This window comes from Mustelus asterias, chromosome 9, assembly GCF_964213995.1.
Source record: "Mustelus asterias chromosome 9, sMusAst1.hap1.1, whole genome shotgun sequence".
NCBI lineage: Eukaryota > Metazoa > Chordata > Chondrichthyes > Carcharhiniformes > Triakidae > Mustelus > Mustelus asterias.
Genome location: NC_135809.1, coordinates 82,945,457 through 82,962,553, shown reverse-complemented (window position 1 = coordinate 82,962,553; position 17,097 = coordinate 82,945,457). Strand labels below are relative to the sequence as shown.

General features: G+C 44.3%; 1 protein-coding gene across 1 annotated transcript in view; it reads right to left on the bottom strand.

Moving 5' to 3' along the window:
• LOC144498778 (N-acetyl-beta-glucosaminyl-glycoprotein 4-beta-N-acetylgalactosaminyltransferase 1-like) overlaps positions 1-17,097 on the bottom strand; it is a 736,002-nt gene that overhangs the window by 208,648 nt on the left and 510,257 nt on the right. The window contains exon 8 of the mRNA XM_078220446.1: positions 3,334-3,412. Within this exon, the coding sequence (XP_078076572.1) occupies positions 3,334-3,412 (79 nt within the window). The remainder of the gene's footprint in view (positions 1-3,333; positions 3,413-17,097) is intronic.

Below are 17,097 nucleotides of genomic sequence, written 5' to 3'. Positions count from 1 at the left end.
CCTGTCTCCCTCCTTTCTTGAATAAAAATGTTTCATCAGCTTCAATGTTTCCAGAATTAAGTGAAATTTGGTAGCTGACAAAAGATTCACTCACTATCCCCATAACCCTTCTTCTCAGACTGTTATGATATCAGAGATTATGTAACAAAAAGCTAACCTCCCCTTTAAATGGACACAAGAAGCCAGATGATTGCCAAAATTCATCTGACCTTTTCCACTGCAAGTTGGTCATGCTTTCAGAAAGCTCCTGGTTTGCAGGTTAGAGGGAAGCAATAGTATAGTGAGTGATCATGTCACTGGACTAGCAATCCAGAGCACTAGGGTAATATCCTGAGGACCTGGGTTGGAAACCCACCACGGCAGATGGTGAAATTTGAATTCAGTAAAATCTGGAGTTAAAATGATAACCATGAATCAATGGTCATAAAAATCATAAAAACCCATCTGGTTCACTAATGCCATTTAGGGAAAGAAATCTGCCATCTTTACCCGATCTAAACTACATGTAACTCCAGACCCACATCAACGTGGTTGACTCTGAAATGGCCTAGCAAACCACTCAGTTCAAGTGCAATAAGAGAATGGCAATAAATGCTGGCTAACATCCCATAACAAATCAATGAAAAGGTAGACATATCGTGAAGACATTTGAAGATCAATTCATATTTCCACCAGTGCTAACAGAAATTCACGATGGCTTCCCTGGAGATGTGATTAGCTCTTTCTCATCTCTTCAAAACTGGGAAAGTAGGAACCATTGAAATTAATGGCTGAGATCTTTAAAAGGTTAATCACCTTGGCTAAAAAAATAATGTGTGGGACTGGAAGTATGATTGAACAGTTTAGGATAGCAGCCTTTTAAATTTCCCAAATGTATAAAGTCCGGCTGTGAAAGCCATTTTGTGTGCAAAACCATCTTGAACATCATGAGAGAGAGAGACGCCTTGAAACAGAAACTGTTGTGCAACAGGGAGGGACCAAGGAAGATTTCCAGAAACAGCTATCAGACTGCTGTACTAAATCACATTACCAAGAACCACCACCTGCAGTACTGTAAAAATGAGAATCTGTTCTGCTTGTTGAGTCCATTTGCAAAGGCCAACAAACTCTTCAATTTAAGAAGCCATCAAAGGTGCTAAACTTGGTCATATTAGAACATTAGTAAGGGTTACCTTTTCTATAGCTTAGGGTATTAGTTGTCTACTTAGTAATGTTTAGTTGGTCTTGCTTTTAGTTTGCTACAGTAAAAGTTTTAAAACTTGTCATGTAATTCCACTAAGTTGATCACTGGGAATTCAAATGTTCCTTGGGAGTTGTCAGTCTCTCTGAGGATTGACACATTGATTTACGTACGCTTCTTTCAGTTTAGTATCCTGCAGGTCCTGCTCACACTGTAGTATCCACTACACTGGGGAAACCTAATGCAGATCGGGTGACCGCTTTGTGGAGCACCTCCCTTCATTCCACAAGCATGGCCCTAAGCTTCTGATCACTGAGCCATTCCCATCTGATGTCTCTGTTTTTGGTCTCCTCCTAGTGTGCTCCAACAGCGCTCACTGTAAGCTCCAGGTCCAGCACATCATCTTTCATTTAGACATTTTACATAACCTTCTGGACTCAGAGCTGAGATCAATTGTTTCAGACCATAACATCTGCCTCCATTCCTTTAGATGGCAACTTTTGACAATGAATCTGACATTTTCTATTTATATGTCCTGGAGGCCCAACTTTTGTTTCATTATTTTTCAAATTAAAATCTCCTTTTTTTTGTCCCAGCATTCCTTTTATCATTTAATCTCTCTGTCTTCTACCCTATTTCAGACTTTCTCTTTTGTTCTTCATAGACTCTGCACTTGTTTAAAACCTGTTACAACAAAGGATCATCAACTCAAAATATTACCTCGGTTTCTCTCTTCATCGAGGGCTGCCTGAGCTGCTGGGCATTACCATAATCCTGTACTTATAATTCATATTTCCAGCAACTGCAGTATTTTATTATTTGCATCTTTTGAAATGGTGCTGGGATTTGGTATGTCCCTTTGTCGTGTCTCATGGATGAGTGGCATTCTCTGAGCTTCTCTCTCAGATTGGTCATCTGCAGATGTATTGCGATGTCTATGGGGACTGGTTTCATTCAGCACACCTCCAAGAATGGGAGTCCAGATTACTTTATACTCTTACAGTCACAGAAGGGGGCTTTAATTGCTCCAACTGGTATATTTCCCATAGATCCTTCCTGTGTTTGATGATGGAACTTTGCCAAAAGGAAGTTTTCATTAGCAATGAAACCTGCAGGTTACAGTTGCTCCATGACTCTTGAAAGCAACCCCTGTAAGCATATGGCTGGATTACAATGATCATAAGGCTGGTAATAGCCTTGTTGATATAATGGATTGAGTCCCAAAATAACTGCATTTGCGAACATAACTCCGTTCACACTATTGTTTTCTTTCTCTCTGTGTCCATTAATATTTCCTAACATTGAGGGTGAAGACACCTCTACCAAATCCACACTCAATTCACTGTTGTGCTCAGTACTAACAGGGTACAACATGCTCACTGACATTGATTGGGCCCATCAATATAGAGCGTGGGTCCGACCACTTGGTGACAGATTGTTCCCATAGCAATGCACAGAGCCAACTCACTTACAGACCTTCGTGTCACTGATTAGCTGGCAGGTCACACATGTAAAGTGGTTAATATATGAAGTGTGACACTCACACCACACAGAAAGCTGGGCCATGTTAAGAGAGGCATAAATTGATGGCAATCTCACCAGCCAATCATAGAATCCCTACAGTGCAGAAGGAAGCCATTCGACCCATTGGGTCGGCACTGAAAACAATCACACCTAGGCCTTATCCCCACTGCCCCACACATTTACCCCACGAATCCCTCTAACCTACACATCCCAGGACACAAAGGGGCAATTTTGCATTGTCAATCAACCTAACCCGCACATCTTTGGACTGTGGGAGGAAACCGGAGCACCCGGAGGAAACCCACGCTGACACGGGCAGAATGTGCAAACTTCACACAGACAGTGACCCAGCCGGGAATCGAACCCAGGTCCTTGGAGGTGTGAGGCACCAGTGTTAACCACTGTGCCACCGTGCCGCCCAATTGGTACTCTGTTTAAACTCTTAAAAGACTACCCATTAGAATGTTAATCGTTTACTTTAAATAGCAATCTTGGTAACCAAACACTTAATGGGCAGAGCACTGAGATAATCTAGGCAGATGCAATTAATCAATTTGATACTGGCTTGTTGGTGATTACCTTGCCAATGAGCTCCCATGCAAGAGAGTTGCCATGTTAATATCACTTACCCCAACTTCTACGTGATCAGATCCCTTATCATCCTGCTTGTGAAGCACCTCAAAGTAGTATCTTCTTGCAGAAATAACACTGTGGAGAAAGGAAGAATACCGATGACATTTTTAAAAAAAGTATGGGTCAGATATTTGCTACTGTGTTGGGTAGCTCAAGTCCAGAAATTTCCTGACTGGGCAGCCCAACTCGGTTTAAAGGATCCTGTCAGAATTAATTTTTGCTGCGAGGAGGCGGGGCCAGATAGCATCAGGCACGCTGACCCTGGAAGCAGATCATAGAGGGCTGTGGAGGTGGGCAAATGCCAAGGCTGGCTGGTTAGATAGCCTTCTTCGATTCTCTGGGATCCGTCACAATTGTTTTAGAAATTGTTATGCCCTCTAGCCCTCACCCCCCTCATGCACCCTTGTTCCCCATGGCATCACCGATGATGAGTTCATAATCACTAAGTTAGTATACACCATGGGCAGACCTCAGGAGTCATGTGGAGATGAAAAAATAAACTTCTAACTACCTCATTCATCTCTCTCTCACACACATACTTGATAGTGAAAATAACTCCCATTCATGAACCCCATTAAAAACTTTTAAATCTCAAGTGGTGAATCTCTTATAAAAACAAACCTCCATTCTTACCCCACATCAAAGACAGTTCACCCATTAATCCCTCTTTAAACAGTCAATGAAACTGTTAACTTAGAAGCCCTGAAAATTGCATACTTTGAAACTTAGCCAAATACTCAATGACATAAACATTGTCCTTTGGAAATGACAACAAAAACCAATATTGAAACTTGTCAAACAGCTGGTAATTTTTTTTCTAACCAACAAAGGATGGCCAATCCATCAAAGCAGAACAGCAGACAGTGTTTTTTAAATTCTCATTGACAGTTTCAGCATGTTCTTTTCATGCTTAAAGAACAGTGGATTTTTAAAAAACTTCAAATCATGATACTTAAACAGACCTTATTTGCCCTTCAAGAACATTTACATCTGCTTTATCAATTTGTGACTCCCACTCTGCGGTTTATGGCACTTGGCAATTGCACTAAGGATAAATTCAGAACCTAGTTCAAATTGCCAAGCTGAGCTCAGGTGAGCTCAGGATTGTGCTCGATTTGACTCCCTTCTCAGTGGAGCAATCTGTCCAGAATCGTACATGAAAATAATTGCCATTTCTTTGAGATATCACCTGTGGAACTGTGGTGGCACAGTGGTTGGCACTGCTGCCTCACAGTGCCAGGGACCTAAGTTCAATTCTGGCCTCGGGTCACTGTCTGTATGGAGTTTGCACATTCTCCCTATGTCTGTGTGGGATTCCTTTGGGTGCTCCGGTTCCTCCCACAGTCCAAAAATGTGCAGGTTAGGTTGATTGGCCATGCTGAATTGTCCCTTGTGTTAGGCGGATTAGCAGGGTAAATGAGGGTTACGGGAATAGGGCCTGGGTGGGATTGTAGTCAGTACAGACTCGATGGGCCAAATGGCCTCTTTCTGTACTGTAGGGATTCTATTCTATGAGTACCCCAATAGGAGCTCTTACCTTTACTGAGAAGGCAATAATACCAGTGGGGCGGCACAGTGGCACAGTGATTGGCACTGGTGCCTCACAGGACCAGGGATCCGGATTCAATTCTTGTCCTGGGTGACTGTCTGTGTGGAGTTTGCATGTTCTCCCGTGTCTGTGTGGGTTTCCTCCGGGTGCTCCGGTTTCCTCCCACAGTCCAAAGATGTGCAGGTTAGGTTGATTAGCCATGCTAAATTGTCCCTTAGTGTCCATAAATGTGCAGGTTAGCGGGATTAGCAGGGTAAATACATGGGGTTACAGGGATAGGGCTAGCTGGGATGTTCTGTCGAAGAGTTGGTGCAGACTCGATGGGCTGAATGGCCCCGTTCTGAACTAGGGACTCTATGATTCTAAAATGGGGAAGGGTGGTAGAGGATTGGGTGGTGGAAAGAGAGGATTTAAGAAAATAAATAATTCCGTAGTTTTTGAATCAGATTTAAAACATCACCCAGTTACCCCCAAAACAATATATGACCCAACTGCAGTTGGGTAGCAACTTTGAACATTTTATCTGGGTAATCTTAGGGATTGCACTGGGAAAATAACTTGAAATTTGAAAGCCATTGGGAATGTCATGTGAATATAACCATAACCTTTAAGAGCATGACATTTGAAACAAAATCGATTACAATTTGTATAACTGCAACACACGGCTGCACTGAAGAGTCTGTTGAGCTCTGATAGTATTGGACTGGAGCTGCCAGCCAATCCATACTATTGCAAAGGCCAACCAGCATCAGGCTTTTAAACAAAAAGCCACTTTCAGAGCAGCAGCTTCTCGAAGACTATCAACACCAAAGCTGGTTACTGATTGAAGTTTGAAGCTTACGGTCAATAAATCTGTTCCTATTAGACATCTTTCTGGCAAAGGGACAAGGCTGATTTCTCGCTCTCGCTCAGCTCTATGTTAGTGCCTGTGCCAGCTTCAGATTAAAATTGCTTATTATGTGCATCACTGCAATTGAATTTGAGCTATAGTACTGAAAACCATTTGACTGGGAACATCTCAAATTCCCTGGACACAGTTCTTTAACTCTGGACTTAATTGTGTTTGATGGTGAGAGAAATTAAAATGTAATAAACAGATGTAGCTTAATCAATGCGTAATGCCTTTTAAACTAGCCTTTCCATTAGAATGAAGCAAAATGTAAACTAATAAAGCCACAAAAGCTATGCTGCATATCTGTAGATGAACTGGTGGTGCGGTGGGTTAACATTTGTCCCATTCTACTTCTACATTTTAGATTTGAACCAGGCCAGACTGATGGAATAAAAATATTTTCTACATCGGCTGTCATAAATGAAAAGGGCTTGAATGGTTGCAAAACATCAGTAGAACCAAAGCCAAAAATAACTATCTGCTGATCAACAATACGTTGATGCCCTTACACCAGCAGAGGCTGGAAGGCAAAGACAGGTGTGCAAAGTTAACAAAAAAGTGCTTGTTCCCCGAGGTTGGGGTTGAAGCAGCTCGCTAGGTCAAAGAAAAGGGAGCTTCACTCTGTTCACTTGGACCTGGAAATGATTTAAATTGTTACATTATGAGGATAGTTTGTGTAAGCATGGCTTATTTTCCCTCGAGTTCAGAAAATTGAGGCATGATTTGATCGGTAATTTTAAAATATTAGAAGGATTCAATGGGGAGATACAGAGAAATTGGCTGGAAATCTCCAGTCTTGCACTTCCCACGACTGCTGCCTGTGAGAATGGAGAATTTGGTGCCCAGCCAAATCTCCATCCACTGCAGCGGGACTAGAGAGTTCTAGCCACGGACAGGGTTGGAGAATTCCAGCCACTATTTCCTCTGGTGAGGGAGTCAAGAACAAGGGAACAATCTTAAAATTAAAGCTCGGCCAAAATCAGAAGGCATTGTTTCAAGCAAAAAGCAGTAGGAATATGGAAATCTCTCCCCAAAACGGCTGTACATGTTGGAAAATCGTACGGTGGCACAGTGGTTAGCACAGCCTCACAGTGCCAGGGACCTGGGTTCCATTCCCGGCTTGGGTCATGTGTGTGTGGAGTCTGCACATTCTCCCCCTGTCTATGTGGAGTGTGTTCCGGTTTCCTCCACAGTCTGAAAGATGTGCTGGAAAGGTGGATTGGTCATGCTAAATTCTCCCTCAGTGTTACCCGAACAGGCGCCGATGTCTGGCGACAAGGGGATTTTCACATTAACTTCATTGCAGTGTTAATGTAAGCCTAGCTGTGGCACTAATAAACTTAAAACTTAAACTAATTTGGAGCTACATCGGCTGAGATTGACATAATTTTGTTGGAAAATTGTTTGACCTCAACATTCTCTTACTGTCCAAAAAGTATAATTGGTATTCCTCATCATAACTGGCATAAAAAGCTCCACATCATCTCCACATCATCTCCACATCATAAAAAGCTCACCAATCTCTCTCCTTAAAATTTATTGTATTGAGCTGCTCCCTTTAAAGGTGATCCCTTTAAAGACATTTTTTAAAAAAACAGATGGAAACGTAACTATTTTTCACAGGATTCATTATATCTACAGCCTCTAAAACTGTGAAATAAAGGATACAGAGTGTTGAACCTTTCCCTGTGATGCTGCTCATTGGGTATCCCAGGATTTAGAAGTGCTGTTTTCTGTACAGTAGAATCCCACAACATCTTAAACATGACAGTGACAGATTAATGGCTGTAATGCAGTAATCTGCTGAAGTGATTTATTTTATCGCCGACACAATGTAAAAATATTACAAAGGAAAAGGCCATACAGATATCTTTCCCTGCCATTTTGAAAAAGCCACTTCATGCTCAAGTTGTTCTACCTGCTTCAAAATCTTTTGGTCTCAAGTTAATAACATTTGTCAGTTGCTCTAAATTTACACACAGTTTTGGATCAAATATCAGGGATTATTTTTTAATGGTGGGAAGGCAACGGGACAGAATTTTCCATCTGCTGCTAAAAAGCTATTGTAATCCTCATCTATTTTTCTGGATTGGGTCCATTTGTCATGTGGTGTGAGCTTTCCCAATACCAAAAAGGAGTGCACTGTTGTCAGGAAGGGAAACCCTGGTATTAATCCAGTGTGGCCACAGCTGCATGACAGAAAAGCCCAAAATGTCATGTAAATTTCTTTTCACTGAAGGCCCCAGTTGAGGTGGAGTCCTCCAGCAGGAATTGGATCTGATTGTAATGGAAAGAGAAGAGGCTGTTAGGCCTTCACCTTCCATCACGTGCCTCCCTAATGCTAGTCCAGGGACTACTTTTATGCCACACATAGTGATTGCAGAGGGTAATGGTCAAGTGGGGCTGATCAGTGAGACATGGAAGCCTGGTTTCAGACTTTCAATTGTCCGCAGTGTCTGGATCAAGTGCGGGTGCATTTTAAATCTGACATTCCTCAAGGTCGTCTCAGGGTCTCAATGCTGCTGAGGTTATTTTCAAGTGGAGGGCAAGGCTTGTTTACCTACAATTAGCAGTCCATTAAGCTCCAAAGAAAGCTGTAAACCAGGCAGAGAGGGCGAGGAGGGATTTGCAAAGGTCAATTAGGCAAACCTAAAAAAGGCTGCTACACATAGCTGTCAGGTTCATTGTGGGCAGAAGTGAAAGCTTGTTATTAATTATTGAAGATTGACAGGTCTTGGGGCATCTGCATCAGGTAGAGCAGCTTATTGTCCGGTGGCTCTGACATCCATCATTATAAGTGCTTTGAAAGGTTAGTCATGGCACGAATTAATTCCAGCCTCCTGGATTGCCTGGATTGCCTGGATTGCCTACAGTTCGCCTACTGCTGCAACAGGTTCACAGCAGATACCATCTCCTTGGCCCTGCACTCAACCCTAGAACACCTAGATAACAAAGACAACTATGTCAGACACCTATTTATTGACTATGGCTCAGCCTTTAACACCATTATTCCTCCAAAACTCATCTCCAAACTCCATTGCCTGGACCTCTATGAATGGTATGCTTTGTCTGTATAGTGCACAAGAACAATACTTTTCACTGTATACTAATACATATGATAATAATAAATCAAATCAGATCAAAACATTACCTTTAAATTGCCTGTATGGTAAGGCCACTTTTCTTTGTCTTAATGTTGCTGACCTTCTATTTGGCAAGGCATTGGCATGCCCTAACAGGGTTGATATCTGCTTTTGGAGCTGGTGTCCTGCCAGCAGCTCCAGCATCTGGAGATGCCTGGCATCATAAATTGGATGCCAAGCTTGCATCCTGCTCCATTAGTGAATTTAGCATTTCAAAATAGTGTCACTTAGGCGAGAGCCAGACTTCAACTGGGCTTCGGGTTCCAAGACCCTCGGTTTTGCCTGTCTCATCAGCACTTTTATCCTGTGGTCAGGCAAGCAGCAAGCTGGCAGGATTAGGAAAAGGCAAATTGAGAAAAAAGGCCAAAATCAGACAGTGGTAGAGCGTTCATTGACTGATTTTATTCTGTTTTCCACTTTTGTTCAATATAAGGTAGAACACAAGAGAAAAATGCAGCCCAAGGACTTTATTTGCTTATTTATTTCCTTACTTTCCCAAAACTTTCCTTCTTTTCCTCAATTATTACATGAACTAGAATGTCTCCTCCTTACTATCCGTAAAGACATAATGTACTGAAATCTATTTGTCTTTGTGTTCGCAGTAGTTGATGAGGCTTTCAGGTGCTTCTCTCTCTCTTCTAATTCCGTCATCAACAAAACAATTGACCCCACCATCCTTGCAAATCAGCACCTCACCTCCCAGCTCCTTTTCCTCTCCAAAGTCCTTTAATGTGTCATTGCCTTCCAAATCCATGTCCAAGTTTTCCAGAACTCCATGGGCTGGATTTTATGTCCCCTGGGGGAAGGGGGGTATAAAATTGGGCAACATCACCAGGCCCCATAGATATACAATGTGGGGGGTGTTGGGCAGTTAGCGTGCCCAAGGGCCAATTAGGCCTTTAATTGGCCAAATATTGGGACAGAGGACGTCCACACAAGCGTCCTGGCCAGGCTGGGGAGAGGGGGTGCCTACTGTTCAGCCATCCAATGCCAATTGGAATACCTCTGTAGGTATTCCCTGCCCCTTGGGCTTCCACTCTATCAACCCAAGCCTCGAGGGCCCTTCATTGAGGCCTGTCAGCCTGGCTTTGGCTAGATCCTGCTGACAGTCTGCCCTCCATCAGCATATCCACTTGTCCTGGTGGCACTGCTGGGCCAAGACAGCTGCCACTTGGTTAGCTAGTAGCTCTCAGAGGTGGAATTTCTCTCTGTTGGGGCTAGATGCCCCTTTGCAAGCCAGTTGAAGGCCTGACAGCTGTTACTGCAGGGTGAGTTGCCAAGTAACTTTTGCGAGGGGCCCCATACAAAATTCAGACCCATGTTTGAATCCAACTATCAGGTTTCCATCCCTGCCAAGTGTTACCGTAACAGGTCTTATCAAAGTCACAAATGAAATCCTATGTAACTGTGACAAGGTAAACTATCCCTCTTCATGATCCTTGGCGTATCAACTTTGACACAATTGACCACACCATCCTCCGCCAATGTCTCTCTACTGTCGTTAGCCATGTGGGAGTACGCTCACCTCATTATATTCCTATCCCTCTAATCGTAGCCAGCAAGCACTTGTAATGGTTTCCCTTCCTGTTCCTGTACTATTATCTATGATTTTCCCCTAAAGATCTTTCCTTTTGATTTGATTTATTATTGTCACATGTATTGGGAAACAGTGAAAAGTATTGTTTCTTGCGCACTATACAGACAAAGCATACCGCACACAGAGAAGGAAAGGAGAAAGTGCAGAAAGTAATGTTACAGTCATAGCTAGGGTGTTGAGAAAGATCAGCTTAATATAAGGTAGGTCCACTCAAAAGTCTGATGGCAGCAGGGAAGAAGCTGTTCTTGAGTCGTTTGGTATGTGTCCTCAGACTTTTGTATCTTTTCCTGACAGAAGAAGGTGGGAGAGAGAATGTCCGGGGTGCGTGGGGTCCTTCATTATTTGGCTGCTTTTCCGAGGCAGCGGGAAGTGTAGACAGAGTCAATGGATGGGAGGCTGGTTTGCGTGATGGACTGGGCTTCGTTCACGACCCTTTGGAGTTTCTTGCTGTCTTGGACAGAGCAGGAGCCATACCAAGCTGTGATAAAACCAGAAAGAATGCTTTCTATGGTGCATTTGAAAAGTTGGTGAGAGTTGCAGTGGACATGCCAAATTTTCTTAGCCTCCTGAGAAAGTAAAGGCGTTGGTGGGCTTTCTTAACTATAGCGTCGGCATGGGGGGAAATAGGACAGGTTGTTGGTGATCTAGACACCTAGAAATTTGAAGCTTTCGACCATTTCCACTTCGTCCCCATTGATGTTGACAGGAGCATGTCCTCCACTACGTTTCCTTAAGTCAATGACTGTCTCCTTCGTTTTGTTGACATTGAGGGAGAGATTATTGTCGCCACAACAGGTCACTAGATTCTCTATCTCTTTCCTGCACTCAGTCTCATCATTGTTTGCGATCCGACCCACTATGATGATGTCATCAGCAAACTTGAAAATCGAGTTGGAGGGGACTTTGTCCACAAGTCATAGGTGTATAAGGAGTATATACTAAGGGGCCTTGAATGGAATCAAACCATGTTAAATTCCTTGCAAAAAGATTAAGTTTTGAGGTGGTGAGGCAAATGGGACTAGCAAGTTCAAGGAAAAACAAAAATTACGTTCATTAAAAATGCAATTGAAAGGTTTAAGCCCCTGTTCATGAATAATAATATTAGCAAGAGCTTTTCAATGCAAATTTTGCTTGATGCTGCTCTGAGTCAAAGTCACTATCTGTCTGCAAGTTCAAGGCTATACCAGCCAGCTATAAATTGTGGAATTATTTCATATGATTCAGCAGCTGATAGGGACACACAACTGTAAATTAGCATAAAATGAACATTGAATAGAACAGGATCCCTTAATAGCTGAACAATCGTCAAACAGGGCAACGAGACATAATTTAGGCCCTAAACTCCTTTAAAACATGTCCCATCGTTCAGGGAGGAAGAACATTGAAAGGGCAAGGAGATTTATGGTTCTTGACATCTGTACTAAACTGTTGCACCATGTCATACTAAACAGTGGTCTGGGAATAAAAGTTGGAAAACTGGGCTCTCGGAGTCATGTCCTATACTGATCCAGTATCATTCCCTTGCAGTTCACTCCACATTTTGCGCTCTCAATCTTTCAACTCTTCAAAAAATTCTTCTCTTCTCTAAATAGTTTGACTTTAAAAATTGCAGAAACAGCAGTTGACAACACTTAACTCCAGTCTGGACTGTAATACAAGGGCAGATCCCAATCCAGGGATGAAACAGAATTCTAAAACTCTAAAATAGAAAACAAATATTGCAGATGCTGGAAATCTGAAATAAAATCAGAAAATGCTGGAAAACTGGGGGCAGAGCCTGAAGCCCAGAGTGTGGGCTGTAGAAGCAGGAGAGACCAGAAGCCTGAGAGAAGAGAGAAAGAGGAGAGCAGGGAAGCAGCAAGAAGCTGAAGTCCAATTCTGTTGAGTCACAGCATCAAGGACATGAATAGGGCAGACCAAAGCCTCTGATGGTGGCAGTGGAGCAGGTGAACAGTTGCGGAACAACTAGGCATAGCGCCCGGACACCATAAATAAAACAAAAATACTGCTGATGTTGGAAATCTGAAATAAAAATAGAAAATGCTGAATAGACCATAAGACATCGGACCAGAAATAAGCCATCTGGCCCATCGAGTCTGCTCCACCATAAAGTGAGATCATGACTGATCTGATGTGATAACTGTCAACAATACTCTCCCGACACTTCATCCCCATATCCCTTGATTCCCTTACTGATTATATATCTGTACAAGATAAACACAGCAGGTCTGGCAGCGTTTGTGTCATATGGGCTCGAAACGTTAACTCTGTTTTCTCGCTCCACAGATGCTGCCAGATCTGCTGAATTTATAAGCATTTTCTGTTTTTATTACACCTGGACGCCACCCCTGACTTCGAGAAGACACCAGAAATGGTGAAATCCCCTTCAAGTGTGGGAGTCGAGGTAATCTGGGTAACGTGGTTGTGGGAAGTTAGGAGTCGGAGCTCCTTCAACTGAACTCTACTATGCAATTGATTAGAGCTCAGGAGTTAATCACTCGCCGTTATTACTATTGGATTGAAGCATCAGCCGTGAAAATCCATTGTCAATAGTTGGTTCCTCTAAGTTAAGCATTTCCACTAATGTCCATGAAGATTTGATGCCAGTGGAATAAGAACCCCTGTTAAAATCTTATGGCAGTTTGTGTGCTTGAATCTCATGTTATGTGTGGGGTAATGACTGTTCTCCCCCAACCCATTCTTGTACTTTTGAACCTTGCTTACAACATTTGAAATTGCCAACATCTTTTGCAGCTCCCAGCACAAATGTTGGCAGCCCTCTACCTCACCATGCAGACTCACAAAATAAGAGCAAACAGCAATTCAGTATGATTTTCAGAATATGTAACATGTTTTGAGAAAACATTGCAGTCCAGTTTTTTTCTCAAAGATTCACACCTCGATCTAGTTATGCCCCAGCCCTGCAAACTTCACTCAGTTCCTCCCCTGTATGGCCCAGACTGCATTCATTCACTCCATTTAATCCAACCTGCCCAATCTCAATGATGCCCAATGGCAACAGACCCTGTGCTGACTGCACATAGCCCTGCGGCCCAGTGCTTAGCTTTCACTAAATCCTCCTTCTGCCCGTCATTTGGAATTGAAGACATTTTCTGCATTCTCATTATAGCCCTTCCAAGAAATGTCGTTGTGATGAGGATGGGAAGTCTTGGTGCAAATTTATCTGTCCGAATGAGAAATCAATCTGGATGACATTTATGTGACAGCACTTTCTGTCACCGTAGGATTCATTTGTCAATTTAGAGGGGTTGGTTTTATTGACAAACTAATGAATTCCGAAGAACAAGAAGTCTTTCTGACTGTATTTCAATATGTGTAGAAATTAATCTCAGTAATATTAATTTAATGAAATATATCTGCATCAACTCAATTGCTTCCCAAACAATTCTATAGGTCATCCATTTAAAGGAACAGATAATTTCTTGTCAGGAGTTATTGGGAGTAATCATAATTTATATGAAAAACTGCGCATAATTTTAAGTAACTTATGTTGCTGTCAAACTTTAAAGAATGACTATATCAGCCTTTCACCTTGAGAGAAAGTCAAGGCCATCAGAAAACAGCAGTAAAGCTAACAGAATGTAAAAGCTACTGAGGGCGGTATGGGAGTATAAGAACACGACCCAAAGGGGTGGGTAATGTCAACAACTACAACTTGCATTTATTTAGTGCCTATAATGTAGTTAAATGTGTCAAGGTGCCAAATAGAAGCAAACAAAGTAAGTGTTGAGAAGAGCAACAAGTTCTTATTTCCTCCGTTACCCTCAACATCTCATACCCTTCCCATGTAATCACAGGTCGAGTAAACCTCCTTCTTCCTCATTGGCCAAGGCAACATACAGTCCTCTCGAGTAAAGCAGCGATTTACTTGCACTTCTTTCCATTTAGTCTGGATTCCCTGCTTTCAATGCAGTCTCCCCTACATCGGGGAGGCCAAACACAGACTGGCTGATCACTTTGCAGAACACCTTCATTAAGTCCACAAGCATGACCCTGACCCTCCGGTCGCTTGCCATTTCAATTCACAATTTGTTCTTATTTCTGTCCTGCTGTTCCAATGAAGCCCAAATAAGCTGCAGGAACAGTCTCTCATCTTCTGGACTCAACATTGAGTTCAACAATACTAACCACAGACTCTGTCCTCCATTTTGATTGCTTTTTTCCCCAAGTGCCAATCTATATCTTTCACTCTGACCATTGCAGAGTGCCATAGCTCTGGCAAGGCCTATTCCCACCCAAAAGGCTGGCAGCATAGTGTTGACTGGGCCACTGCGCATGCAGCGATCCGTCAGTGTGGAAATCAGTGCATACGCACTGCCTCCCACCCCCCTCCCCACTCCCGTCCAATGCCAGTCTCCCGATCGCTGGCCAGCTCCGCAACCCTCCCCCAATCGCTGGGCAGCCCCACAACCCCCTGATCACTGGCCTTCCAATGCCCCTACCCGATTGCTGGCATACCTGACATTCCCAGGCCAGCCCTGATGCGTCCCACCTGCCCCAGGCCTGACCCACCCCTTATCCCCATGGCCAGCACCAATCACCTCCTCACTTCCTCCCCCACTGATCCCAATTGCAGAGTGGCAGTGTGCCCCACCCCACCCACCACAATAAACCCCGGCCCCTGTATGCCCCACCCCTCGGTATTCGGTGGGCAGTGCCAAGGTGCCTCATGGGCAGTGCCAGTGTGCCCTTGGGCACTACCATGGTGGCACTGTCCAAGAAGCACACCGCCCTTACCCCTGACCTCCCTCAATGGCCTATGCTCCCTCCAGCAGAGTGAGGACACCTGTTCCCAGTTGGTGGGGAGCAGTCATAAACCCCGCTGGAGGGAACCACTACCAGCGGAGGGGGAGACGGTAGCAGGCCCGGAGAATACTGTTCTGGGCTTGGTCAGCTCCGTGCCGATTTCCGGCGCAGACCTGATTACGCTAAAAAAAAGCACTTGGGAAACTCGCGACTGGCATTACAACCTCGCTAAAGGGGCCCCAGATGGTGTCTCCCACCTGCTGCACTGCTAAATCCTGACCATTATATTTCTACTTCTCTCCAGTTCCAAAGAAAGGTCATATCGAACTCAAAAATGTCAACTCAGTTTCTCTCTCCACAGATGCTGCCAGACCAGCTGAGTTTTCCAGCACTTACTGTTTTCATTTAAGTTCTTAATGACCACTGGTGGTGAGAATAAAAACGTTCAGTCATAGAAACAGAAAATTAGGAGGGTTAGGCCATTTGGCCCTTCAAGCCTGTACCGCCATTCAATATATTCATGGCTAATCTTCCATCTCAATGCCACACTCCTGTGCTCTCCCCAAACCCCTTGACGCCTCCAGAGTTTAGAAATCTATTTCCTTCTTAAGTATATTCAGCGATGTGGCCTCCACAGTCATCTGTGGGAAAGAATTCCACAGGTTCACCACCCTCTGAGTGAAGAAGTTACTCCTCATCTCAGTCCTAAGTGGCCTACCCATATCCTGAGACTGTGACCCTTTGTTACTGGAGTCCCCAGCCAGAGCAGACACCATCCCGGCATTCAATCTGTCCAGCCCTGTTGGAATTTTACACATTTCAATGAGACCCCCAGTGAACACAAGTCTAGTCGACCCAAACTCTCCTCAAATGTCAATCCCTCCATCCCAGGAATCAGTCTGGGTGAATCTTCATTGCACTCCCTGTAGGACAAGTAGACACTTTCTTAAATATGGATACCAAAGCTGCACACAATACTTCACGGGTCCGATTTTACCATTTTGATTCTAAGTGCTGAATCTGGGAGTGTTTCAGATCCAACTTTTAGACCTGTTCTCCAGCGTCCCCATACACACTCTGCCTGAAAAAAAAACGATTCCGAATCATGCTTTAGAAGCGTGTGGGCGGAGCTTATCGCGCCCGAAACCCTGCAACTCCGATCGGAACCTTCAACTGCATATGCGCCGTAAAATAAAATAGAAAAACGCTCCCCTGCCACATCACTCCCGGGCCCAATAATGCCTCCCCCGGCCCCCAGAGCCATTGCCCCACCCCCACAATATAAGTGACCTCCTTATCCCTCCCAACCCCCGCAACCCAGACCAATCGCAGCCCCCTGTCCCCCTTTCCCCACCCCACCGATCATACGCAGAGTGGCAGGGAATCCCTCCTTCCCCCTCATCAATCGCCACAGAGTGGCAGTGGACCCCGCTCGCCCACCCCTACCAGACAACTATCTGACCCACCTCCCTCACCCCCCCACCAGAGAGCCACCTGACCTGCCTCCCTCCCCGCCTCCCAACGGAGAGCCTTCTGACCCACCTTCCTCCCCCCCCCCCCCCCCCCCCCCGACCAGAGAGCCTTCTGACCCACCACCCTCCCCCCTACCACTAGACAGCCATCTGATCCACCTCTCTCCTCTCAGCCCCTACCACCAATCTGACTTAGAGAGCCGCTGGAACCCCTGAATTTACCTCCTCAGAAGCTGGAGGGTCCGAATCGGACCTTTGTGGACCATGTCTGTTTCGCACCAAATCTGGACTGGCAAACGCAGTGGTAAAGGGGGAATTGCCGGTAAGTTTGGGTGTCCAG